Source organism: Myxocyprinus asiaticus, chromosome 12 (genome assembly GCF_019703515.2).
Source record: "Myxocyprinus asiaticus isolate MX2 ecotype Aquarium Trade chromosome 12, UBuf_Myxa_2, whole genome shotgun sequence".
In the NCBI taxonomy this organism is placed as follows: domain Eukaryota; kingdom Metazoa; phylum Chordata; class Actinopteri; order Cypriniformes; family Catostomidae; genus Myxocyprinus; species Myxocyprinus asiaticus.
The window spans coordinates 36,511,298-36,538,535 of record NC_059355.1 but is presented as its reverse complement, the minus strand read 5'-3'; the positions used below and the strand labels follow the sequence as shown (position 1 = coordinate 36,538,535).

Genomic DNA, 27,238 nt, shown 5'->3' with positions numbered 1-27,238 from the left:
CGCCCCTTTCTTATGAATACCACAACCTTGCGTAGAGTTAAACGAAGCGTCAATCGCATGTTGGTGAAGATGGCAAGGTGTATTTTCATCTGTTTTCCTTCAAAACTATCATTCCTTAACCCAAACTTCTTTGGTTACGGGTCAGCTGGCTTGAATTTACATTTCGAATGAGGAAGTATAAAGGCGAATTCGCGGTTGTGTTCGAGACATTTCATGCCTGAATTGCTGAGGTGATCAAAAATTAATACAACACTTCGGATGCCTCTGGAGTTTATTTATATTTTTGAATGCAGTTTTCTTTGGATGCACAGCACGAGTAAGTGTTTTTTCCTTTAAATTTAGTGTATTGTGATTCAAAACGTTAAAATATGGTTATCTTTTACTCACTCGTTTTTCAACGGCTACAGCCTCTTCATAAGAAAAGACTGTGATGTACTCATGCGTTTATGTTGTCAGTTTGATAATAAATGTGTTAAGATCGCTGCTCAATTTCACCGATAACCGGTTCTGACTTGAGCTCCATGGTGGTAGGGGTGTGTCCACTGCAAACTCGCATTCAGATCTGCCTCCGTTCCACTCTGCAATGCCCATATTTTCACAATCCAATCAACAACCAGTGGATAGACTAAAATCCCCGGCCTACATTTTTTTTCTTAAAGCTGATAAGCTGTTTCACTCGGAAATACATCACAATACGGAAGATGGTTGCAACTTCCGTTTCACGACGACTAAGTATTCTCTCATAAGCACGACAATGGCATGAGAATGGATAACAAGACTACTTTCACCTGTTAAAAATGTAGAGCAACACTTTATGATGATGATGACATGTATCCTACAAGCACACATACTCAAAAAATAACATGCAAACATCAATTATTGATGACATTTTTCAGGTTTACAGTACATGTTGTCAGAGACACTTCATACAAAGTAAACAGATTTGAAACTAATTTGCTGTCCTCTTTTTTCTTCATGCTAATAGCAAATTGTTCATAAAAAACAGGCCAAACCACTAAAGCTTTCACATTATCCCAAGATCAAAACCAACCAACCAACCAACCACACACACACACACACACACACACACACACACACACACAAAGTAACAATTGCAAAGTCAAGTTTCGGACTTCGGACTTACTCCAAATTAAGTGCTTCTATGAAACAAATACAAAGATTGAGTGATAAAAGAACACTGATAAAAGAAAACATTAAGGGCTAAGTTTGACTTAATGCTTCACCCCTCCAAAATTAAGATTAGGGAAACATTCTAAAAGTGCAATTTGTCTGTTTTCTTTTTCCATTTCCATGTGAGACTTAAGTACCTTAAGTGTATTGAGGTGCTTTTTGATGCCATTCTGGATCCTGGTACACAGACTTATGGATCCTATAGTTTGGCGAGAGACGACGATAAGACTGAAAAACCTTCAATCCTTTTTAGGGCTAAGCTTGTTTGTAGTACTTGGATGCAGGCTGTTGGGGGTCTGGAGCACTTTTGTTGGGAATTAATTTAACGGGCTCGGATTTAAACTTTCCAGATGACCGAAGGTCCTCTTTTTTTCTTTTCTTTTTTCTTTTTTTTACTGTCTGTTTCAAGGTTATCTGGGTTTAGCTTTATCAATTTTGAACTGTTTCATGTTCAAGATCCTGGCTAAATTCATTTATATAATTTTTTTCTCCCAAAAATGATGAAAGTGACAAAAAAGAAGATCTCGCTCCCTTTATCTCCCATCTCTTTTTCTTTCTATTCCACTGTTTCAATCGTTCTTTCTGAGCTCTTTCCATTTTTTTCTATGAAATCATTAAAACTTGTCTTCTTTACACATCCTATTCTCTCTTTACTGTGTTGGTTGTACAGGGGCATTTGGATAGAGAGAATCCCCAGGTAGTGAAGTGCTGGAATCTGAAGGAAAGGGAAAAAAACAAAATGTTTTTTACACCAAACAATAATATGATTTAATTTTAAAGGAAGAAAACCTAATGTAATAGAAACTATTTTTAAATATATAAACAGAAGGGGTGTTAAAAAGCATGGAAGCATCAGGATGCATCGATGTGACCATGAAAATTCACTGCGTCAATAATGGAATTTAATAATCAATTATAATTAATTAATGTATTGTACTAATACTATAAGACAATTCTTGACTTAATTTCAGGCATAAAATTCATAAAAAACATTGAATCAAACTAAATCATAACCGAATTTCATATTCTGTAAAGAATAATCAAAATAATGATTCAGTTTCAAATTGAATTGTTAGAACAATGGAGACCCCTAATAAAAATATGTACAGTATACAGCCTTCATAATGTGTATGTGTGTATTTTATTACCGTGCACTGCTCCAGCCTGTGTGTTGGTGGGGGGAGAACTGTGAGAAGCAGGAGAAGGAGCTTCATTTTGGGCATTAGAGTTGTTTGCGGGGGCAGAGCTTGGTGTTGGGGCCAGGGCAGAGGCGTTGGGGACAGGCTGGTGAGGTACAGATTGAGCACTGCCTGATTGGTTGCCAGGTTGGTTACTATGGTGCTGGTGTTGGATCTGCTGGAAGTGTTGCTGCCGGGCTCTCATCTCCGCATACTTCAACTGCTCCATGTGGAACGACTGACGATCAGCAAGAAGCTGCTGCCTCTGATACTCCAACTTTAAGGATATTACACATAAGTACATACTAATTTCAAGTTAAAGGGATTGTTTATCAAAAATGAAAATTGTGTTATCATTTAATCACCTCATGTTATTGCAAACCTGAATGATTGTTTTTCTTCTATGGAGGATAAGCTCCACTTTTCATGATTAACATTTTTTCTATTGATTCCCAAATAAATACAAAATACAGCACAATGTAAATAACAGAATCAACAATTATCCCCTTTAACCCCCATTAATTCCCCCTCCCCCTCCCCACCCCAACCCTCAACAAACATAACTGTGGTCAAGCCTGATTTACAGACATACAATATGAACAAATCTTTTTTTTTTTTTTTTTTTTAGAAAATAAAAATATAACAATCACCAAATAAAGAGAGAAAAGGACAAAAGAAAAAGTCCACAATGGATACAATTCACAAATTTAACCTTGATCATGTTTCTCTCCACATGGTCCTCACTGAAAGCGTTCTAGAATGGTCAAGTACTTGTCCCATTTCTTACCATGCACGTCTAATCTGCCAAGCTGTGTGTATGAATCTTTTCAAATGCAGCCACCCTACCCAATTCGGTGAAACATTCTTGAAATGAGGGAGCACCCTTTGACTTCCATCCTCTAAGAATTATCTGTCTGGTAATCATTAAGCTTCGCTTTTCTTTACAATGAAAGCCAGATGACAGTTTTGTGTGAGGAAAAGACAGAAATTTAAATGTCATTAAAAAAATTGCTTTTGAAGTCTTTTATGAATGGAAGAGTCAGAAAAGCCCATAGAAGATGGGCCATAGCACACAATTTGTATGGATTTCTTTTATAGTCATTTTTCCAAACTTTGTAGCACCTTGGTTGCTGTCTGCATTCATTGTTTGGAAAACACCAAATTGGACAGGTTTTGAAAGACATGAAGATGAATGATTCCTTTAGTCAACAGAAAACGTATAAAATTAGTGGTAACATTTCAAGATCCTGAGGGACTTCTGAACTTAAAAGGAATGGTTCACCCAAAAATGAAAATTCTCTCATCATTTACTCACCCTAATGCCATCCCAGATTTGTATGACTTTCTTTCTTCTGCTGAACACAAACGAAGATGTTTTGAAGAATATCTCAACACTGTAGTTCCATACAATGCAAGTACATGGTGACCAAAATCTGAAGCTCCAAAAAGCACATAAAGGCAGCATAAAAGTTATCCATATGACTCCAGTGGTTTAATCCATGTCTCCTTAAGTGATCCAATTGGTTTTGGGCGAGAACAGACCAAAATATAACTCCTTTTTCACTGTACATTTTGCCATTGCAGTCTCTCAGCAAGATCATAATTTCAAGCTCAATTACATTTCCTAGCATTTGACACAAGCGCAGAGTGCTAGATGGCGCTAAGAAGTGTAATTGAGCTTAAATCATGATCACCAAGGAGACTGCTGATGTCAAGATTTATAGTGAATAATTAGCTATATTTTGGTCTGTTCTCACCCAAAACTGATTGGATCGCCTCAGGAGACCACTGGAGTCGTATGGATTATTTTTACTCTGCCTTTATGTAATTTTTGGTGCTTCAAAGTTTTAGTCACATTCACTTGCATTGTATGGACCTACAGAGCAGATATATTCTTCTAAAAATCTTTGTTTGTTTTCTGTAGAAAAAAGAAAGTCATACACATCTGGGATGGCATGAGGGTGAGTAAATAATGAGAACATTTTAATTTTTGGGTGAACTGTTCCTTAAAGTTTTTAACTGAATAACCAAAACTGCCTTACCGCCTCTCTCTCTCTGTCCATGATGGTCTCCAACTCTTCAAAGTGTCTGAGTTTGATCTCCAGTTTCTTCATCTGGGTCTCCACCAGCAGAGCCACCAGAGACTTGATCTTCCTCTCCTCCACTGCAGCCAAGTGCTGAAAGGAAGGGAATAAAAGAGGAGAGAGTTCCAGGTTTAATTGGTAAGCAAGGTATTGGTTTGCCCATTGGGATGTTACTCATTCACTCACCTTAGCTTTCACAGCAGCAGCAGCAAGAGCAGAGGCAGCGGCAGTGGCCAGGTTTCCCTCTCCTACATCTCTCTCCACCTTTGCTTTCTTCTCTCCCTCACTCTCTCCATCCCTCTGACCCTCTTCTGATCCCTCCTTCCGCTCTTTCTCCTTCTCACTGTCACCTAAAGGGATCCAAAACAGTTCAGGTAAGCGTGTAACCTCATCTATGGATCTTCTGTTTATGAATATTCACATTTCTACCTCTTAAAGGGATAGTTCACCCAAAAATTAAAATTCTCTCATGATTTACTCACCCTCATGCCATCCCAGATGTGTATGACTTACTTTCTTCTGCTGAACACAAATGAAGATTTTTAGAAGAAAATTTCAGCTCTGTAGGTCCATACATTGCAGGTGAATGGGTGCCAAAATTTTGAAGCTCCAAAATCCACATGAAGGCAGCATAAAAGTAATCCATAAGTCTCCAGTGGTTAAATCCATGTCTTCAGAAGCGATATGATAGGTGTGGGTGAGAAACAGATACATTTTTAAGTCATTTTTTATCATAAATGCTCCTCCCTGCCCAGTAGGGGGCAACAAGAAGAAGAATGGGAAAGTGAAGTGGAGATTGACTGAACAGGGAGGAGAATTTATAGTAAAAAAAATTGACATAAATATTGATCTGTTTCTTGCCCACACCAATCATATTGCTTCTGAAGATATGGATTTAACCACTGGAGTCTTATGGATTACTTTTATGCTGCCCTTATGTGGATTTTGGAGCTTCAAAATTTTGGCACCCGTTCACTTGCATTGTATAGACCTAAAGAGCTGAGAAATTCTTCCAAAAATCTTTGTTTGTGTTCAGCAGAAGAAAGAAAGTCATACACATCTGGAATGGCATGAGGGTGAGTAAATGATGAGAGAATTGTCATTTTTGGGCAAACTAACACTTTAATGTGTTTAGATTTGTCTTATTCCCTATTATTGCTTTTGTAAATATGGTTTCTTTAATTATTTTTCATTTATTCAAAAGTACTTCTGTATGTAACCATAAAAAGACAAAACCAGGAGTAGGTCTGCATCTGTGCTGTGAACCGCACCCATTTCTGAGTCTGTATTCTCTGTCTCCCTCTCTGTCTCCCCTTCTCTTGCTCTCTCTTTCTCTTTCTTGCCATTCTCCCCTTGTTTCTCTTCTTCCTCGCTGGGTCCATCTTTGCTCACCTAGATGTTTACAGAAGCAGGAATAACACATGTCAATATTAAGATAACCTGTCAAAATGTACATTTTGTCTGTATTGTTGACACGTAAATGTGGGCGGTCTTGTTAATGTATATATCTTGTTGACACCAGAGAGTTCATTTTTGCAACTTAGTTTCAATCAACAGCCTTTTTAGAGTTCTGAAATACAGTGTGTATTCATAGCAACTCTTATTTTAAAAGATCAAGGAAAATTACTCATGATATGACCACTGTGTTGTTCTGTTTACACACAGTTACCTTATTATCTATCTTATCCTGGCTGGATTGATTCTCACTGCCCTTACTCTCCTCACTGCTCTCCTCAGCTGAAAGCAAACACACACAACATACAGTTAGTTTCTCTTTTACTACAGTCCTAGAAGTATCAATCAAAGTAAAAAAAAAATGTGTGTGTGTTACCGGGTTTGTCAGAATCCTCAAGGCCGGTGCCTGCGATGCCGCTCCCCTCTAGGCCATAAAGAGGGTCCGGCCTGCCGCTGGCTCTGGCTGCTTCCTCCACTCTACGCACGTGAGCCTCCACCAATGCAGCTGGCACCTCCTCCTTCATCCGAGAGAACTCCTCTAAGAAAGAGAGGTGAAATATAATGTTCAAACCCCCTTCACATGATGACAGAATTTTCATTTCAGTAGTTCAAACGCAATCTTTAAATAGATAAACATATTTGGCTAGCTGTACATAATGGAGGGCTCGAGCTTGAGACTCGACCTGACCTCTAAATACCCCCCTGGACTTTACTTAAATTGAGTTTAGTAATAAACAGACATAAGGTGGAGTTGGGGTAAATGTCGCAGCAGTGAGGTAAGCTGTGGTTTATATATGCTTACTCTAGCGTTGCGATTGGACGGATTCAATTAACATGCTCCTCCAAACTCTATTTTTGGATAAACTGTCCATTTAATGATGTAACTTCTCACCAAGGGCAGATTTAGCTGCAGCAGAGGCCACTCGAGGGTCGACCACAGAGGCAAGGAATGCCACAGTGCTCATGACAGGGTTTCCAGCTTGACTGAACGGGATGGGCTGATAGGCCAGCGGGCCCAGGGAGGAGGAGCTATCCTCCAGGTAGGGGTCTTCGATTGGTAGACGCAAGAAATGGAGGATGCACTCATCCTGTGTGCGGCTGCCCACATGTTCTGATACTTTATTCCAGTCATCCTTATACATTTCTAGACCCTGAGAACAAGAAATAAAGAGGAAATGTTGTGTGTGAGACAGAATGAGATGTAGAAAGAAAATTGTAAAAAATAGAGGGGCATAAAAGTCTGAGGCCACAAGTGAAAATGCTTTTTTTCCAGTCTATTGTAGGAATAGTACAGGCAAAAATGAATATAATTGTGAAAAAGGAGTCATGAATTGGTCTGTTCTCACCCAAAATCAGTTAGATCGCTTTTGAAGATATTTAACCACTGAGCTGTATGGATTAATTTTATGCTGCCTTTATGTGCTTTTTGAAGCTTCAAAGTTCTGGCCACCATTCAGTTGTATTGTGAGGACCTACAGAGCTGAGATATTCTTCTAAAAATCTCTGTTTGTGTTCAGCAGAAGAAAGAAAGTCATACACATCTGGTATGGCATGAGGGTGAGTAAATGATGAGAGAATTTTCATATTTGGGTGACCTATTCCTTTAAAATGTTTTCATTACAAATAATATTGTCAGCATTAAATAAAAAAAAATATCTGAATTTCAGAATATCTATTTAGAATCTTCTTCAGAATAGTTTTGATATGACTCTTTTTTGCTTTATATACAGTATGCACTCAAGGTGGCATTGACACTACAAGTTTGTGCAAAACTTGATGATTCATGGTCATCCACAGCGTCTTGAAATCTGACCTTCCATACAAACTGATTAAAATAGTCAGTGTCACAATCTGAGTAGTGAAAAAGTCTCAGACTTTTGGACCCCACTGTATGCTCAAGTGTTACCTCCAACAACAGTAGTGTCTCCTGGTCAGTCCATTCCCGAGTGGCACTGGCTGCACTTTTCTGTAGAATGAGAGAAGAAAGTGCTCATTCTCTCTCATAGCTCTACATTCCCAAAATCATCTCCATACACATAGGTTTTGTTCACACTGCAGGAAAAATCTGATTTTTTTCTCAAATCTGATTTTTTAGACTGACTGTTCAAACTGCAGATTATATTGTGGACAGAACAGATTTTTTGCTGTTCAGACTGTAGTCGCTTTTGCTAGCACATCCATTAGTTGTCATAGTAACAATGCAAACTTTAGTATGTTCACCATGCATGACAGTTTAGCAATGGATGTTTTTATGAGGGCAGTATCCAAATATTGACACATTCTTCACAGAAAATGGCTTAAAAAATTGGGAGAGGTGGCATATGCAATGTTTATTGCTGCTAAGGTTTACAACTGTCCTGTTGCCAGACGCCACGTATTTTATCCCATATGGGACGCCTTTTGTCCTGTATTTTAATGGTAGCGAAACATCCCGGATTGAAGGCTTTGTGTCCCATATTGAAGCATAAAAGGGTCAGACAGTGAGACTCTTGCGGAGGACTCCCGTCCTGTACTGGAGTGCTCAAAATGCTCAAGCATCCCGTTTTTGCTGAAACTTTCAAACTTAGCATTGTGGTAGCTCGCAGCTGGTGTGTGTTACCGCACCTTAGCGCATCTCTTTGGGTGAGTAAAGCCAATGTCTGTATTATTTAAAAAGATGTTTTGGTCACACATTATATTAGGTGACCTTAACTACTATGTACTTACATTAAATACATACAAGACTATGTATTTACTGTGTAACTACATGTTGTTCTGCAAAATGCCCACGTTTGCTGCTACTGAGGTTGAGGTACGGGTAGGTTTAGGAGTAAGAGTAAGGTTAGGATTAGGGGTTAGAGTTAGGTTTTGGGGTAAGGATTGGGTTAGGAGTAAAGTTAACCGTGTAACTACAAATGTAATTAAATGCAGGTTCTTTAAATGTAGTTACAATGCAACAAGATATATGTACATAATAAGTACATTGTATCACATGGTTAAGTACATAGTAATTAAGGCCACCTAATATAAATTGGGTCTGATGTTTTCACTGCTTTGTCTTTCCTTTAACATATACTGTACATGACATAATGAGTGCGTTCCATTCAGTAGTGATAATCCCTATTCCCCTCATAGACTTTACCTTCCACTGTCAGAGGGCTGAAAGATGTAATAAAACGGTCATTTTAAACTCACATTTTAAGTCTTTTTTTTTTTATTAAGAAAATTCTCTTGTGCCGAGGGCCTGGGTAGCTCAGTGGTAAAAAAGCTAGTTCACTAGTTCGAATCCCAGGGCGTGCTGAGTGACTCCAGCCAGGTCTCCTAAGCAACCAAATTGGCCCGGTTACTAGGGAGGGTAGAGTCACATGGGGTAACCTCCTGATGGTCGCTATAATGTGGTCGTTCTCGGTGGGGCGCGTGGTGAGTTGAGCGTGGATGCCGCGGTGGATGGCATGAAGCCTCCACACGCGCTATGTCTCCATGGCAAAGTGCTCAACAAGCTATGTGATAAGATGTGTGGGTTGGCAGTCTCAGGCAGCTGGGATTCGTCCTCCGCCACCCGGATTGAGGCAAATCACTACGCGACCACGAGGACTTAAATGCGCATTAGGAATTGGGCATTCCAAATTGGGTGAAAAAGGAAAAAAAAAATAAAAATAAAAAATCTTTTGTAATGATCCTACAGTGTGGCCAGCATTATTTTTATTTTTATTTTTTGGGGATTTTCTCCCCTTTTTCTCCCCAATTTGGAATGCCCAATTCCCAATGCGCTCTAGGTCTTTGTGGTGGCATAGTGACTTGCCTCAATCCGGGTGGTGGAGGATGAATCTCAGTTGCGTCTGCGTCGGAGACCGTCAATCTGTGCATCTTATCACATGGCTCGTTGAGCGCTTTACCGCGGACACATAGCGTGTGTGGAGGCTTCACGCTGTTCTCCATGGCATCCACGCACAATTCACCACATGCCCCACCGAAGAGCGAGAATCACATTATAGCGACCACGAGGAGGTTACCCCATGTGACTCTACCTTCCCTAGCAACCGGGCCAATTTGGTTGCTTAGAAGACCTGGCTGGAGTCACTTAGCACACCCTGGATTCAAACTTGCGACTCCAGGTGTGGTAGTCAGCGTCTTTACTCGCTGAGCTACCCAGGCCCCCTGTGGCCATCATTATTGGTTTTCCTTCGAGGTGCACTGTAAAGGCAACATTTATGCCGTTTGTAACGCAGTATATGTCTTCTCATCGCAACACTTGACGAAACAACCCGTTGCGCACAACGAATGACGAGAAAACACATAATAAATCAGATGTGACTGTTCAGACTGAGACGCATTAAGAAAAAACATCTATGAATGTGGTTTGGATCAGGCTTGTAAAAATCTGATTTTTTGTGTTTTTGTCCTGTTAAGACTAGAAAACCCTAAACGGCTTTGAGCCAGATTGGCCAAAAAATCAGATTTTTTCAGCCTGTGTGAATATAGGCAAAGATCCAGATCAGTCCCACACATTCTTACACATCTACTGTAAGTCACTGATTGGGCAGCTCTTACTTTAGCTGGGATGCTCTTCTTGCTGTACACATCTGTCCTCAGCCCAAAGTTCTGCAGGTCAGCTGGTTTGTCCTTCACTTTATCAGGGAAAGAGAGCATCTGCTGAGAGGATGAAGTCTAGAGGGAGCGAAGGGAAGTGCACAGCTTAGATAACCAATAAAGTGAATTAAATCTAACACTGAAACTGTTTTATACTTTAAGTGCTGTTAACTGTAGTAGCAGCAAAACAGAGAGTGTTCGTCTGTGCTGGCCTACAAAGGAAAAACGTAATAAAAACTACATATTTTGTCCAAACTGAGTTATGACGGAAAACGGGTCTCTTTGGGCCTTTGTGGGATGGTTTAGCTGTTTCCAAAAACCCGCTGAGCTGCCTACCTAGACGGTATTTTTGGGCATCATAGGTGAAAAGATTCCCGGGTACATTCATCATGTCAACGATGCCCAGAAATACTGTCTAGGTAGGCAGCTCACCTAGGTTTAGGACAAGTTCAGTGTGTGTTTATGCACCTGGGATGCTTTAGGCTGTAGTGGTACCAGACTTGAAGGAGTGTCTGCCAGCACATGAAAGTGTGAGGTAGGTGGAGGTCCCATGGGTGTGGGCCGGCTCTCTGAATCCACCTGATAGTTAATCAAGCCCCACTGCTCCAGAAATGCATGGACCCTGTTCATACACACACATAATTTTACATTCAAATGGCTGTCTATAGACAACACTATTTTCAAAGAGCTGTTTCAGAGCTTCCAGACCTCATGATGGCACAAACATCTCCAGCCAGGTTCCTACGGCAAGCTGTGGAGGTCAAATACTCCTGTGGGTTCAGTCGGTATGTGTCGATCATGAAGTTACGGTAAGCCAGATAACTGCAACAGACAAGTGTAAAGAGATGAAATGGGATAGATTAAGGATGGAGCTCTTGAGGACATACAGAATAAGATGAGATTTGTGAGGGTCAGAACATGCATCCGAGTTTAATTGCTCGAATATACTTACATTTCGGGAGTCTTTGATTTGTTTTTCCCATTGAAAAACTCAGGCAGAGCTCTGCGCTCTATAGCATGGACACTAAAGAAAGAGACTGAGACTCAAGTGATGTTCAAGTCAGCAATAAGCAGGAACATGCCCTACTTGATAAAAATCACAGTCATCAGACAGACAATTGTAGTACAGCAAGGGGACAGTTCTATGTGGCTACACTACCTGTTATAGTCAAACCAAGCAGCATAGCTAGGTATAATAATATGATGAGTTTGTTCAGTGACATTATCCTCATGAAGATCTGAACCCTTCACTGGCTCTCCCTTCACACTGGGGGAACCCTCTTCTTCCTCCTAAATCCAAACACACAGAAAGAAATGTAAGATACAGCCATCTGCACAGGGCACAGAGATCATGATCATGGCAATAGCAAATATTAACAGTAATTAGCAAAAATATTTCACTGAACTAATGCCATACCTTTCCTACAGTCTCCATTGACTCATCCTCTTGTTCATCTATATGTGACAGACAGAGGGAGACAGAGCAAAAGAAAATCAGTTTGGTTAAGTCTTCACATACTCAGGTTTATGGTACAGAGGAAGCACAAAGTATAAAGCATAAAGGTGAAGTGTGCAATGTTTTTTTTAATCTAAAATACTTTTTTCTTAGCTTAAACACGCAAGCTTAATGTGCAGAGACAACTATAGGTAAGCCATTCGATTTATAAAGTGTCCAATGCATACATACAAAATGCAGTTTATTGTTCAACCAAAATCCCAATAATGACCATTTTGTGCATAAGGCGGACTTTTAGTTATAAACAAGCCTGAAATACACCAGAGACTCTTATTTTTAATGACGAAGACTTGGTGCTGTTACAACACTCTAAACTGTAATTAAATATTTACCAAATTAAGCTTTTTATAGCATATATATTCACCAGAAGAAGGGTTTTGTCAATATATATTTCGCCAGTTGAGGCTTAATAAGGAATAAGGTTTATTATTATTCACAAGATATGAAGTTGGCTATATCGGTATATCGGTTTTACCGATTATTCAGTGCCAATAGTTGCGTTTTGGAAGGATCGTTTTTTTGGCAAAAATCGATGTCTATAGTTGCAGATAGTTTTTTTCTCCCCCCTGCGTGTTCCTCTGTGTGTGTTTCTCCAGTACTGGAGGATTCAACAGTTAGAATGTCTTGGTTTTATAATACAGTGGCCTCTAGAGGTGAAATAAAAACAATCACTGACAACTCGTGGGGATTTGCTGTACCTAAATCTTTAATCATTGACAATATTCATCCATATTTCATCCACGATTTTTGGCATACTTCAAGACTTTTTATAAACAACAAAATGACATCACTGTAACGTCATCGTGAGCAACAACTTGCTACAAATAAATCGTCAACTACAGACATCGATTTCTGCCAAAAAATTATCCTTCCAAAACGCAACTATCGGCACTGATTAATCGGTAAAACCGATATATCGGTCTACCTCTAATTTCTAATAAGCTGCTTAGCAGGGAATTTACTAGTTTGTTTGAAATATAGCAGACAGGTTGTGGGAGGAGTGTTAGAGACACCCGTTTGGGAACAATCTTTATTTTTGCAATTCTGAATAGTAGTTAATGGAGCAGAAATTACACACTTGACCTTCGTGGTTAGTCTGAGTGGCAGGTGTGTTAGAGACAGACACTATGGTAAAGACATACCCAGGTCAGTCATAGTGCCTCCTTTCACTGGAGTAGAATCTGAGTCCTTCTTAGTCACTACACACACACACACAAACATCACAATTACACATGATCTAGACAACATTGTTAGATAAAAACTGCTAGATGTGAGTGAATCTACTAGTTTTAGGTAGCATAGCTTCTTCCACTGCAGGTACAGGTGAGGGTTCATCCAGCTCTTTTGTTAGATCTTCCTGTTCTTCCTCTCTCTGTCCTCGCTTGGACTTAGTGTAAGGAGTAGTGGGCCTGAAACACACAGTTTCTAGCTCAGTATGGAGACACTGTATAATAACCCTATAATATAACTAGTCAGATTTTTCATACCCTTTCTTGGTGTTTTTCTTCTTGCTCTCCTGTGGTGGAGGGGTAGGTGAAGGAGAAGGGGAGCGTTTCCTCTTTTTGGCACTGCTGGGTTTTTTATCCCTCCTTTCATCCGGAGTGCTCACTTCATCTGTGAGAGTCTTCGCTGAAATCCTCTTCCTCCTCGGCCCCACCTCCCCCACCTCATAGTCTTCCTCATTCATCCACTCATTGAACTGGTCCAGGTCCAGAATCCACTTGGCATGAACCTACACACATACAAATTTACAATCAGGTGACATGCTGAATTTCTTAGAAACCCAATAAAACTTAACATCCAATAGTAACAAAAACATTTAGAGCAGTGGTGTTGTAAGGAAACATGGGAGAGACAGAATTACACACATACTTGATAAAAAAAATCCTAGATAAAATTTTACATTATCAATGAATCTGCAAATGATGGGTGGAGTCAATCAATGAATGATTGAATGTTGTGCATAAATTGTTATTATTAATTTAAGCTCAGTTTATTGTTAAGTCTTTTAAAAAAAAACAAAAAAAAAAAAACGTAATAATCGACTAATCGTCAAAATAAACCGCAGATTTCTCAATTACCAATCAATAGTCAAAATGTGTGTGTCAAGTCAAGTCAACATTTATTTATAGAGCACATTTAAAAACAACAGAAATTGACCCAAAGAGCTTTACAGATCAAACAAACAAAATGACAGAGTGATATAAAAACAATGTGTGTGTAACAAAGGAGAAGGACAAAAGACAGAAATAGAGAGTGTGAGAATAAGCGTTAGATGGAGAGAGGTAAAGGGAGAGGGATTCGAACCTTCCTGGGTTTCTCAGCGGTGGGCGGATCCTCCACTGCAGCCTCCACTTCATTGGCTGGGATCCATGTGTCATAACTGCATCATAAACACAGTACATTAATCCTGCATTCACATACACACCTAATGTCTGTGTCTGTGTGTGCATTCTCACCTGTCGGGCCAGTAGCCCCAGTGCAGCAGCATCTGTTTATCTCTCTTCATAACAGGACGGACCCACTCTTCTGAAAAACACAACATGTACAAATTACAACCGATGTTTCTAATTAAAAAGTAAACTTGTGTGCGGATATATTTGTACAATGGAGTGAAACTGTGGAAGAACGTACCTTCCTCCAGACTAGAAGGAATAGGCACCACTACATGAGAGCTGGACAGCTTATCCTCAGTCACAGACCCCTAGACACACAACATTGTGCATATTTCAGTGATTTAATCTGCTTTTTATCTGTCCAGTTAAGTTTTCTAAAGACCATGCCAGTGGGCTAGTTTTACATTCCCTAAGATTGAGTTGGTTCGAACCGGCTCGCTAATCATTCTGAATCAAAATCAATTCAAAACTCAGATTCAGCTATTTGTTTGCACCATCACTCAAAGTGTTCACATTTTACATGTTTTAAATAAATAAAACATATGTAAATACTGCTGTTTATTTTTTATGTATTGTTTAATTGGTACATAAAAATAATGTGTTAATTTTGTCAGTGGAAAACATGTCTTGATTATTTTAACAAGAATCTTACTGTAATTTAGTTAATTAAACAATTTGAATCTACTTGGTATAATGGCAGTTTGGACCAAATTATGGTTCCTCCTTTGGTCCAAATAACACCCTTTAAAGGGATAGTTCATCCAAAAATTAACATTTTCTCATCATTTACTCACCCTCATGCCATCCCAGATGTGTATGACTTTCTTTCTTCTGCAGAACACAAATTGATTTCAAATTGATTTTTAGAAGAAAATCTCAGCTCTACAATGCAAAATTTTAACTCCCCAAAAAGCACATAAAGGCATCATAAAAGTAATCCATACGACTCCAGTGTTTTAAGCAATATTTTCAGAAGTGATATAATAGGTGTGGGTTAGAAACAGATCAATATTTAAGTCCTTTTTTGCTTGAAATTCTTCTCTGTGCCCAGTAGGGGGCGGTATGCATGAAGAATGTGAATCGCCAAAAACACAAGTAGAAGAATGTAAAAGTGATCTATTTCTCACCAACAACTATCATATCACTTCTGAAGATATAGATTTAACCACTGGAGACTTATGGATTACTTTGATGCTGATTTATGGAGCTTCAAAATTTTGGCACCCATTCACTTGCATTGTATGGACCAAAAGAGCTGAGAAATTCTTCTAAAAATCTTCATTTGAGTTCAGCAGATGAAAGAAAGTCATACACTTCTGGGATGGCATAAGGTAAATGATGAGAGAACTTTCATTTTTGGGAACACACGCAAATGTGTAAATATACTGTATATTTAATGCCATCAAAATGCTAAAAAATAAATAGATGTTTTTAACTACAGTATGTCACCCAACACTAATTAGATGCCCTTTGTACAAGCCAAAACTAATGGTTATAAAAACATGAAGCATTGAAAAACAATGTATTTCTCTTTCTCTATCAGGTACCTGGTGTCGTTTGATGATGTCCTTTAGTTTTCCAAGTAGCTTGGGCTCTATCTCTGAACTCAGGTAAATCACAGGTCGGGACAAACAGTTATTCTACACAGAGAAAGAGCGTATCTGGCATTATTCAATCTCACATATGTACCTGTACATACTAACAAAGCCAACAAACATTTGTATGATTGGGTTACTGGGTGTATGAAATAGTTTTTTTTGGTACACACCTGTACCAAAGACTTTTCTATAGTCATGAACATCTCAACATTGCGGTCCATTCTTGAAGGATTCTGGAAGTCAAATCTCCTCCTGATGGATACAAATGTGTATAATTCACAGATGAACAGTTGATGAGCATTAAATATCAACACAGTGGCATTCAAATTTCACAAGAGGTCTAAAAAATGCAAAAATAATTGCACTGGAAATGGAAGTAATTATTAAAAGGACATTCTATTGCTCTCACCATTAAGACAACAGAGGAAACTCATTGTTGGCTACAAGCTGCTCAGTTACTTTAAAGGAGTAAATAACTGGTCAATATGGAGCCTGTCAGCTGTATGAAATCAAGTCACGGTTTCTGATAGGGATATCAGACTGATTGATAATCATTGTTCAGATGATGCAGCACTTCATGTGTCATGCTAAAGTACTTCTACAATATATGTAGGTTTGATACACAAAGTGAAAGTTCAAATACAGCAAAATAAAAATGCCATGCAATTTATTTTCCATTCATCAATAAATTACATGCAACATTTCTGAGTACAGTATATGCTCACCCTTATACTTAATCTTTAGCCAAAAGCCTTCAAAAATTATTCACCCCTATTGATGATTCCACATTCTGCTATGTTACTAAAGTAAAATTAAAGATGAAACTATGAAACTTGTTAAAGGGGTAATGACATGAGAAATAAAATTTTTCTTGATCTTGTGACAAAGTATAAGAGGTAATTGTTCTATAAAAACATACTGTAAGTTTCAGAACTCAAAACATCCCCCTCACTGCAAAAAGAGCATTTGTTGAAACCAAGCTGCCAAAATGACTCGTTATCTACTTCCTCCACATTGTGATGTCAAACTGTGGTAGACATTTGCATCCACAACACATCAACGCCTACTTTACCTTATCACTTCCATAGCCCCGCCCAGTAGCGGTGAGCAGTGAGATGACAAGGAGAGAGCCGGTCAGTCAAGAACAGAGCGCCAATCATAACAGTGGGTGTTTTCTGTCAAGTCTTAAAGGTGAAGCAGCACCAAAACCAAATGTTTCTGACAGAGGTCAGAATCAGGGTAGAAAATGATCACGTTTTACAAATATATATATGCTTTTGGTACAAAATACTTCACTAATATTATAAGTGAACCTCAAGGAACATATTATAATAATATAAAAGGCAGATGCTATTTGCACCCTGGTGCAAATAGTGGTATATGCTATTTACACCACAGTGCAAATAGTGTCAGATTTTTTTTGCACCCCAACCCTGGTGCAAATAGTGTCAGAAACTATTTGCACCCATATTTAAATACTAACATTCAGTATGGGCATCACTGCAGTGGGTTTACTGTGTTTATTTAGAGTCCCACAGACACACTACATTAACCCCCAGCCCTAAACCTAACCTTAAACTTACCTTAGAAAAAATAACCTTGGTTTAACTACATTAACCATGGTTTCACCATGGTATTTTTTGTAAATTTAAAGTAACCACAAAATTAACCATGGTTACTATATTAACAACATATTACTGTACTCGACATTCACCGTAACCAAATCGCCGCGACAACATTTACATGAAATTTTATCTATTATTTTAAGTAGTATTAAATGAAATATTAAGAGTGGAATCAGGAAATTGGATGGGAAAAAGAGTTTGACAAAACGCAGATTCAAACCACGGTTGCTAGGACAGCTATACACAATCACACACCGTCTTTACTCCTCACGCCACTGCAGCGACACCTGTTGTTTGGATTGTCGTATATTTCTGTTGTTCCACCACACTATTGGGGTGCAAATAGCTGCACTGTGTGGCAGATGCTATTTACACCAGGGTGCAAATAGACACTTTGGATAAAAAAAGGCATGTCATGACCCCTTTAAAAAAAATAAAAATGCTGGAAAGCACTATAAAAAGCTTTTGAACTTCCCCCCGGAGAATAACGAAGGCCATTGTTACAGAAAGGAAAAACATGTCACTATTTTGATAGGCTGTCAAACAAAATCGTGCAACTGGGCAAGTAGGGAAAGGCAATGTACTGTATGTGTAGTAAGTGAAAAAGGGGCATTACCATCCTTGATCACTCTTGAACTTGTAGGCTGCAGCCAGAATATGACAAAGAGCTCCTCCAGATTTGAAATCCAAAGAACACTTCATCTAAGGTGTGAGAGAAGAGAGACATTAGAACTAGACAAAATATTTTTGCGATAATTACCTTAAAAAACACTGCGATATCTGATTACATTGTGTTTTGTTTTTTTTCACCCAATTTGGAATGCCCAATTCCCAGTGTGCTTTTTAAGTCCTCATGGTCGCATAATGATTCGCCTCAATCCGGGTGGCGGAGGATGAATCCCAGTTGCCTCCACGTCTGAGACCATCAACCCACGCATCTTATCACGTGGATGGTTGAGCGCATTGCCACGGAGACATAGTGCGTGAACCACACTGAGACATAGTGCGTGTGGAGGCTTCACGCCATCCACCGCGGCATCCGCGCTCAACTCACCATGCGCCCCACCGAGAATGAACCACATTATAGCGACCACGAGGTGGTTACCCCATGTGACTCTACCCTCCCTAGCAACCGGGCCAATTTGGTTGCTTGGCAGGAGTCACTCAGCACGCCCTGGGATTCAAACTAGCGAACTCCAGGGGTGGTAGCCAGCGTCTTTTACCACTGAGCTACCCAGGCCCCCATCTGATTACATTGTTAACCCCCCTGCCAAGGGTCGGTGAATTTTTTTGCTTTATTGATTTTGCTTTAAAAATGTAATTCATTTATTGAAACACAAAAAACATAAAAGACATTTCTAAATTCAAATTGCACTTTAAACTAAATGAAAAAAGCAATAAAACAACAAAGTGATCAAAAAATCTTATTTAACCACCTCCCAAAATCCAAACATTTACCATCTCCAATGGCTCTATTTGCATCACAGAATCCGCAATACATGCCAACCACGAGGAAATAAAGTGAATTAAACTCACAGCACCTCCCGAGATGATCTGAGATAATTTTCAGCATTCTCATAGACTACATTATTCTTGCAAACAGTTTTCAGACAAATGAAACAGAGAAAAAAAGAGTGAAAACTCTTTACATGCGCTTGTTCCATGAGACAGGCTTGTGCTGCACGCCTCTAAACAAACAGCGAATCAGACAAAAGCAACGGCTTTTCTTTAGTCTGTTCTTAAAAATATAATAAAGTATGTTTCTTCAAGCGCATGTCTTTGTGACTAACAGCATTTCTTGTCATGTGTCACTCCGAGACAGTTCGTCCGCCTGTTGCGGGTAGATGACCAAAATTACCCACGCATGAAATACATTTGGAAGAGGAACTTGCGAAATGGATTCAACCTCGTCGCATTTGGCAGGTGGCGGGTGCTAGTTTCACACCCTGGCCATTGTTTCAACTATTTAGCGACATCCCAGATCTATTGTTTTGCCATTTCCCGATATTGTCGATCATCATTTGTTCGCAACTGGCATCGGGATCTTTGTAAGACATCGATGATATCCAATTACATCGTCCTATCGCCCAGCCCTAATCAGAACTACACATTTTCTATGTATGTGTGATTCTAGGCAATGCTATTATGCAAGAAGGCTTGTGTGAGTACCGGTAGCTTAGTGAGGGGAGGGTTGCTGACATGCCGGCCAAACACTTCCTCCTGAAACTGAAGCAGTTGAACCACCAGACTTGACAAAGATTTATTGGTAGGGGGCTCTGCCTGAATATACTATAAATACAAAAAGAGACAAAGAGAAAGTTAGAGTTAATCACCATAACAAAAAGGGACAGAATAAAGGGACATTCTCAATACTGTAGACATCAATTTTGTAAAAATTGGCACATGAAGCATTCCAGTGAGTGTCTGATGGGTATTAGTCAGGGAAGGATCCGGATTTAAGAAATCTGTGTGTTTGTGGCACCGCTAGTCAACGGTTCCTTCCAAACTTAATCTGCATCACTTATACAGTAGTCTACGCTGCAACGAAGGGAGCTTTGGACTTGGCAAAATGCGAATTGCAATTGTGCCGCTATTGCTGCTCCTTCTGATGAAAAAGGCCGAATCTCAAGAATCAAGGTTTGGCAAAAATGATTGATCATATTTGGAAATCCTGTCATGGTCATCTACAGACATTACTTGGACTTATTTTATATAGACAGACTCTAAGTATGTCAGTGAAGTATGCCATAATCAGTTTTTACTGACTGTTAATATGATGTGTCAATGTGTGTTAATACATCATTTTATTTTAATGGGTAGAGTTTTATGTAATTCCACGCAGGTTCGCACAAAAAATCTCTCTGCATTATCATGTAAAAACATGAAGCCTAAGCTCTTAATTGTTTTAGTTTTGTTGATTTCTGGTAATGTTACACCAAATCCTGGTCCTGAAACACAGTATTCAAACACCTTCTGATTTTAAGACAAGGTCTGGACTGGGAATAATTCATTTAAATGTTCGCAGCCTTTTGCCTAAAATGGATATGGTTTGCATTTGGGCTCAATTAACCAATGCTGATATTATGGTGATCTCGGAGACTTGGCTTAATAAAGCAATCAGTGAGAGTGAGGTTTCAATTTCAGGGAATCAGTTAAAGTGTGCTGACCATCCACGGAGAGGCAGTGGCATAGCTATTTATGTTAAAAATAAGTATTATGTCAATGTCTTATCAAAGAAGTCTGTCTCTAAGCAGTCTGAATTGCTACTGTTAAAAGTAACAATATCAAAAGAGTGTAGTCTATCAGTTTTAGCCTGTTATAGACCACCATCATCTGTTAAGGAAACCCTTGCCTGCTTGGGTGATATTTTTTTCAAAAATTCAAGGTGAAATAATTGTTACTGGTGATGTGAATTGGGATTGGTTGACTGTAGCATCAGACAATTTTAAATCATCAAGTGATTCATTGAATTTTACACAATTCATTTCTTCTCCTACACGTCCAAACACTAAAGATCTGACAAAATCAACTCTTATTGATTTATTTTTAATGCATACTCCATACAAATACACTTCTACAGGCATTTTTTCGAACAATGTAAGTGATCACTGTATCATAGCAGCAGAGAGGGACACAAGGTACCCAAAGATGAAACCTCATTTTATCATGAAAAGTAATATAAAGCACTTTATGGAGCAATGTTTTATTCATGATTTATATTTAGCTGTTTGGAGAAGGATCTCATTAATACTACATGTTGAGTTAGCATGTAGCTACTTTCAGGAATTGTTTTTAGGAGTATTGGAGAGACATGCTCCTCTTAGAAAATACTGAGTCAAAAATAGGGACAGTTACTACAGAAAATTGAAGTAAACCCCAAAAGTTTTGGAAAACTATTAAATCACTGTCATCTAATTATCCTAATGGTTTACCTGCATTTATTGAAGATGGCTCTGTTGAGGTGTGCAACAAAAGTTGAATTGTTTTAACAGGCATTTTGTGTCATTTGGATTACTTTCTTCTCATGTTTTGGATTGTTCTGTTTCTCATTATATTAATGAAACTATGAATGGGCCTGTTGAAGTGGAGTCTAAGTTTAATTTTGTAGCCTTTTCAGTTGGTGAGGTGCATAGAGCAATTAAAAATCTTAACCCTAGAAAACCAGCAGGTCTGGATTGCCTGGATCCTTATTTTATTTGATTTTTTTACTTTCTGCAGATTATATTGCAGAACCATTGACTTATCTTTTTTAATCTTATTTTGATCAGTAATAAAATTCCTAGAATTTGGAAAAAGGCATTTTTTTGTCCACTGTTAAAAGGTGGTGAGCCCTCACTTATGAATAATTATAGACCAATATCAAATCTGTCAGTTCTAGCTAAGATCCTGGCGACCTTGATAGGTAACCAACTAAAAGAATATTTGGAAAGCTGTGCTCTTTTAAATAATATTCAGTCAGGTTTTAGAATGCATCATAGTAACAAAACTGCGATAACAAAGGTAGTGAATGATATTATTCAGTGTCTTGATAAAAAGCAGCACTGTGCTGCTCTTTTTATAGATCCATCTAAAGCTTTTGATACAGTGGATAACAATGTAATGCTACAAAGATTGATTAAGATTGGATTGTCTGAACAAGCAGTTAGATGGTTTATTCATTATCTTGCAGAACGAACACAGTGTTAAATCTGATGGAATTTTTTTCAGATGTTTTATCTGTTTGTAAAGGGGTCCCACAAGGCTCGGTGTTGGGTCCCCTATTGTTTATTATTTATATTAATAATTTGGGATGTAATGTTCATGATGCAAATTTTCATTTTATGCTGATGATATGGTTGTTTATTGTTCTGCTTTTAAATTGAAATCTGCTTTGGAAAATATACAGTTAGCCTTTGAAAAAATAGAAACCCAATTTCAATATTTAAAATTAGTTTTAAACCCAGTCAAAACCAAATTTATGATTTTCACTAAATCAAAAATATCTGAGAATGACTTAATTCCAATAAAGACTGTTCAAGGGGCTGAAATTGAGATTATGTCCACTTTTAAATATTTAGGTATTTTATTAGATAATAGTCTGACATTTAAACCACACACTGATAATTTGGTGAGGAAGATGAGAGTGAGGTTGGGATTCTATTTTAGAAATAAGTCTTGTTTTTCTTTGAATGATAGAAAAAGAAACCTGTTGCTGCTACATTTTTACCTGTATTAGATTATGGTGATATTTTATACAGAAATGCTTCAGCTTCATCATTATATGATGTTTATCATGGGGTTCTGAGATTCATTGCAGGATGTAACGGTTTAACTCATCATTGTGTGCTGTATGCAAAGGTTGACTGGCCTTCGTTAAATATGCATAGGTTGTTGCATTGGTATGCATTCATTTATAAAGCACTGGTTGGTTTGTTAACATCATATCTTACAATTTATGTTTAAAATTCAGAGCAATTTACATTATAGTTTACGATCTGAAGATTTATTACCTGCATTAGTAACTAAAGTGAGAACAGAATTTAGAAAAACGGCCTTTGCTTTTGCTGCTCCCTCGTCTTAGAATACTCTTCAGCAAACTTTGAGATAGCAGTGTTTGGTACCTTTAAGTGATTTTAAGAGACATGTTGAAGATTTTTTATTCCAGAACTTTGGTCAGTGTCAGTGTGTTAATGTATATTTAGACTTAATACATCTGTGCCTGTATCGATTGTCCCTTGTTTTATGTTGTATGTATGTTGTAGAATTATTTAATGCAGCCATTTTGGCCAGGTCTCTCTTGGAAAAGAGATTTTTAATCTCAAGGGATTAACCTGATAAAATAAAGGTTATAATAATAATGCCACCAGCCATTTACTATATATCTGAGTGGTCTATCAACTTTTCTCCAGAGATTTGTATTTTGAACCATCCATCCATCCATTGAACAGCAACAATTTTATCACAATTAGCATCTTTTGACATTTTTAAGTTAAAACACAATACTTTAAACTGACATGATAGCGATTAACTTTGTAAGAAACAAGATTTCTGTTAAGTGTTTAAAACTATAATAATGTGATTACTTCGACAATATATAAATGCTATGATTGATTAATTCTCTGTCAGGACTTTGATTATACTTCTAAAAGTAATATAAAAAGCATTATTTTAATTGTAACATTAATTATACTTTAAAGTCAGGTAAAAAAACATACTTATTAAAGGAATAGTTCACCCAAAAATAAAAATTCTCACATCATGTACTTACCCTTATGCCATCCCAGATGTGTATGACTTTCTTTCTTCAGCAGAGCACAAATGAAGATATTTAAAAGAATATCTCAGCTATGTAGGTCCATACAATGCAAGTGAATGGTGACCAAATCTTATAAGCTCCAAAAATAACAAAGACAGCATAAAACTAATCCATAAGACTCCAATGGTTTAATCCATGTCTTCTGAAGCGATTAGTAAAATGACACTTACTAGTGCCATCTAGTGCTGTGCACACGCATCAAGCACTAGGAACTGTAATTGAGCTTGAAATCAAGATGGTCAAGAACACTGCTGATGTCAATATTTATAGTACAAAAGGAGATGCATTTTGGTCAGTGCTCATCTAAAATTGATTGGATCGCTTCAGAAGACGTGGATTAAACCACTGGAGTCAGTTGGGTTACTTTTAAGCATCAAAGTTTTGGTCACCAGTCACCTGCATTGTAAGGATCTACAGAGCTGAGATATTCTTCTAAAAATCGTCCTTTGTGTTCTGCAGAAAAAAAGAAAGTCATACACACCTGAGATGGCATGAGGGTCAATAAATGAAGAGAGAATTTTCATTGTTGGTAAACTATTCCTTTAACACTTACCTAAATGTGAAGGTGTTTAATAACACGCCTTTAAACGAGGTTTAAAAGTATAGCCGACTGTGTGTGTATATAAAACCTACTACTGTATGTTTAAATTAAGTGTTCATTTGAGGGGAAAAAATACTTATTTCACTCTTAGCAGGATACACAGTTTCCATGTCTCATGAACAAAGTCATTTCAAAGGTTTCATTATAGCAACTAAAGAGAAAGGCACAATTATTCACATCCGGTTCTGAATTTTTCATCATGAGTAACACATTTGCCAGCTTTACAATAATACGTTACACATCTGGATTCGCGCGCTCGCGCTGCAGTACCGCAGCCCGTTAGCGAACTGGCCTTTCCCTGGATAAAAGAGAAAACCTCATTCAGGCCATTCATAAAAACCGATTAGACACGGTAGAATGACTATCATGACGTGGAAACGACACTATATATTGAAAATTAAGCAATTTATTGGGTGCGTCTTAAGACTTTTCTCAAGACGCGCATCCAGCATCTTCTATTGTTCGAGACGCGTCAGACTGTGGATTTAAACAGCTGGATTTCTCTCCATCTCCTTTCCTCCCCTCCCCTCTCCTTTCTGCATACCGCCTGCCCTTTCCTTCACAAATATCTCAATAACTGCTCGTGCTGGTGACAAATAAACGAATGGTACCTTTTTATAATTCTTGCCCAGCCAAACCCGGACATTGTCGAACTGCGAGACGGTATCAGACGCTTCGAAAAATTTTACGTTCGGGCCGCCGTCTTTCTTCCGTACCGCCATCTTTGTCTGCTCGAAAGTTTTGCCATCAACCGCCCCCTAGTGTTCATTTGTTTTTGCTAGAAAAGTCGAAAGGATTGTTTGGCGGTCATGAAAAGACTTCCATTCTGGCTCAAATACCTGGGTTGCGCTTCCCCTACAGCTTTGGAGAAAGTTGAGCCAAAATGGTGGACATATATGGACAGAAACCGCCCTTTATCCCATCCTCTCCTCCTGTATTGAATACTAATATTTTGTTGTAGTCCACATATTTTGGTAACCTTAATGACCCTGTAGTACATGGAATTAACTAGTTTAGCCTCGTCTTTTTCCTCAATGGTAAAACTGTAACGAAAGATCACACAAATCACCTAGTTTGTCAACGTTCAATAATGTTTGCCAGGGCTCTGTAAACTAAATAAATCTTTTCAAGACCATGACGATTAATATCCAGTAGGTGGAGCTGTTGTATAAATAATGTGATTCCAATTTATTACGGCTGCGTTCCATTTCAAATTTGTATGCCCTTCCTCCGCAAACTTCACTCTGTCTCATGGACTCGATGTACGTCACTGCTTACGTTGCGCGAGTTTCCACTATTGGCGGAAGACGTGCAATGGGTTGAACTGGAACACGCTTAACCCTTGATCACTTGGAGCATGTTGAAGGCTGATGTCAATTTGTGGAATTATTTAGTGATTTTTGCACCTGAGAAAACAATGTTTTCAGAGATTGATTTCAGAGGCTTATGTATAAATCTCATATGTTTAATTTCTTTTTTCATTAGAATGAATTGTTAGAAAGGATTAATCAAGATTTACACAAACGAAAATGTTAACATAACAATGAACACATAGGCTATAACTATAACTATAACTATAACTATAACTATAAAAGTTAGCAACAAGTATTATGCTGTTAAATCTCAATATAACTTTTCTAAACTGCTTAATTGACCTAACTTCACTTCCATCATAAACTAGAGTTGTGTGGGGGTGGGGTTGATGAAGTGCGATCTGCTGTCACACCACAATCGAGTTGCACTGTGGGATATGGAGCTGCCTGAAGCGTACATCAGAGTAGACCTGCTCCCTCAGTCAAAATCAAGGGGTTGAGGGACCCCCAAAATAGCGGCTGGGATTCCCCGAGGGGAAGAACTTAGGGGAGTTAGTGAGAGGATGTTAAAAGTGAAGTGGAACGCAAGCCTAGGTGTAACGTCTGTTTAGTACAGTCGTACTTAAGCCTTGTTTATACTTTCGCCTGGCACCGCAGCGCACCGGAATGTAGACCGGAATACTCACCCTCAGGCCATCCAAGATGTATCTGAGTTTCTTTCTTCATCAAAACAGAATTTAAGACTTTTAGGATTTCATTTCAGGTATCCTCCTCTAAACAAAGCAAGTGAATGTCCTCCATTTTTTGACGGTCCAAAATGCATATTTAGGGTGCATCAAAATAATCCACACGACTCCAGTCGACAAATAAAGGTCTTCTGAACCCAAACGATTGATTATTTTGAGAAACAAAACAATACTTATATACTTTTTAACTACAAATGTTCACTTCCATACATCTCTGTGATGTGAGCTCATGAGAGGGATGATGTAAACTCGTTGGTAAAGTCACGTGGAGGAGGAGTCAGGAAGCGTGTCATTGTTTACATTGTTTTATTATTATTATTATTATTATTATTATTATTTGGAAATTATAATTTTTTTTATATAGTTTTTAAATTGTTTTGGACTGTTTTGGTTTGTGAACGGAACAAGTTTCTCTTGTAAACAATGACGCGCTTCCTGACTCCTGCTCCACGTGACGTGTGACCTTACCAACGAGCTTATGTCATCCCTCTCATGAGCGCACGTCACAGAGATGTACGGAAACGAACATTTGTAGTTAAAAAGTATATAAGTATTGTTTTGTTTCTAAAAATAATGAATCGTTTGCGTTCAGAAGAACTTTATTTGTCGACTGGAGTCGTGTAGATTATTTTGATGCAGTGTGGCCAGTGATTTTCTCTATTTCTTTCATG

At 38.4% G+C, this 27,238-nt stretch overlaps 1 protein-coding gene across 2 annotated transcripts; it reads right to left on the bottom strand.

The window, feature by feature from the left end:
• Positions 1-253: 253 nt before the first annotated feature.
• On the bottom strand, positions 254-25,247 carry LOC127449285 (SWI/SNF complex subunit SMARCC2-like). Of its 2 annotated transcripts, XM_051712615.1 has the most exons (26): positions 25,120-25,247; positions 19,782-19,901; positions 18,229-18,314; positions 16,158-16,239; positions 15,937-16,029; positions 14,628-14,697; positions 14,453-14,522; positions 14,301-14,376; positions 13,481-13,725; positions 13,278-13,402; positions 13,136-13,192; positions 11,895-11,932; positions 11,637-11,767; positions 11,430-11,501; positions 11,186-11,299; positions 10,946-11,099; positions 10,439-10,555; positions 7,815-7,874; positions 6,801-7,059; positions 6,285-6,446; positions 6,123-6,190; positions 5,725-5,845; positions 4,640-4,803; positions 4,412-4,546; positions 2,340-2,646; positions 254-1,906 (listed from the first exon to the last, which is right to left on the bottom strand). In XM_051712615.1, exons 1-26 carry the CDS (start codon positions 25,228-25,230, stop codon positions 1,842-1,844), a joined length of 3,102 nt encoding a protein of 1,033 aa, XP_051568575.1. In that variant the 5' UTR covers positions 25,231-25,247; the 3' UTR covers positions 254-1,841. The 2 variants fall into 2 exon arrangements, with proteins under 2 accessions (XP_051568575.1, XP_051568576.1); XM_051712616.1 differs by lacking the exons at positions 254-1,906; positions 2,340-2,646 and adding an exon at positions 2,939-3,568.
• Between the last annotated feature and the right edge of the window lie 1,991 nt (positions 25,248-27,238).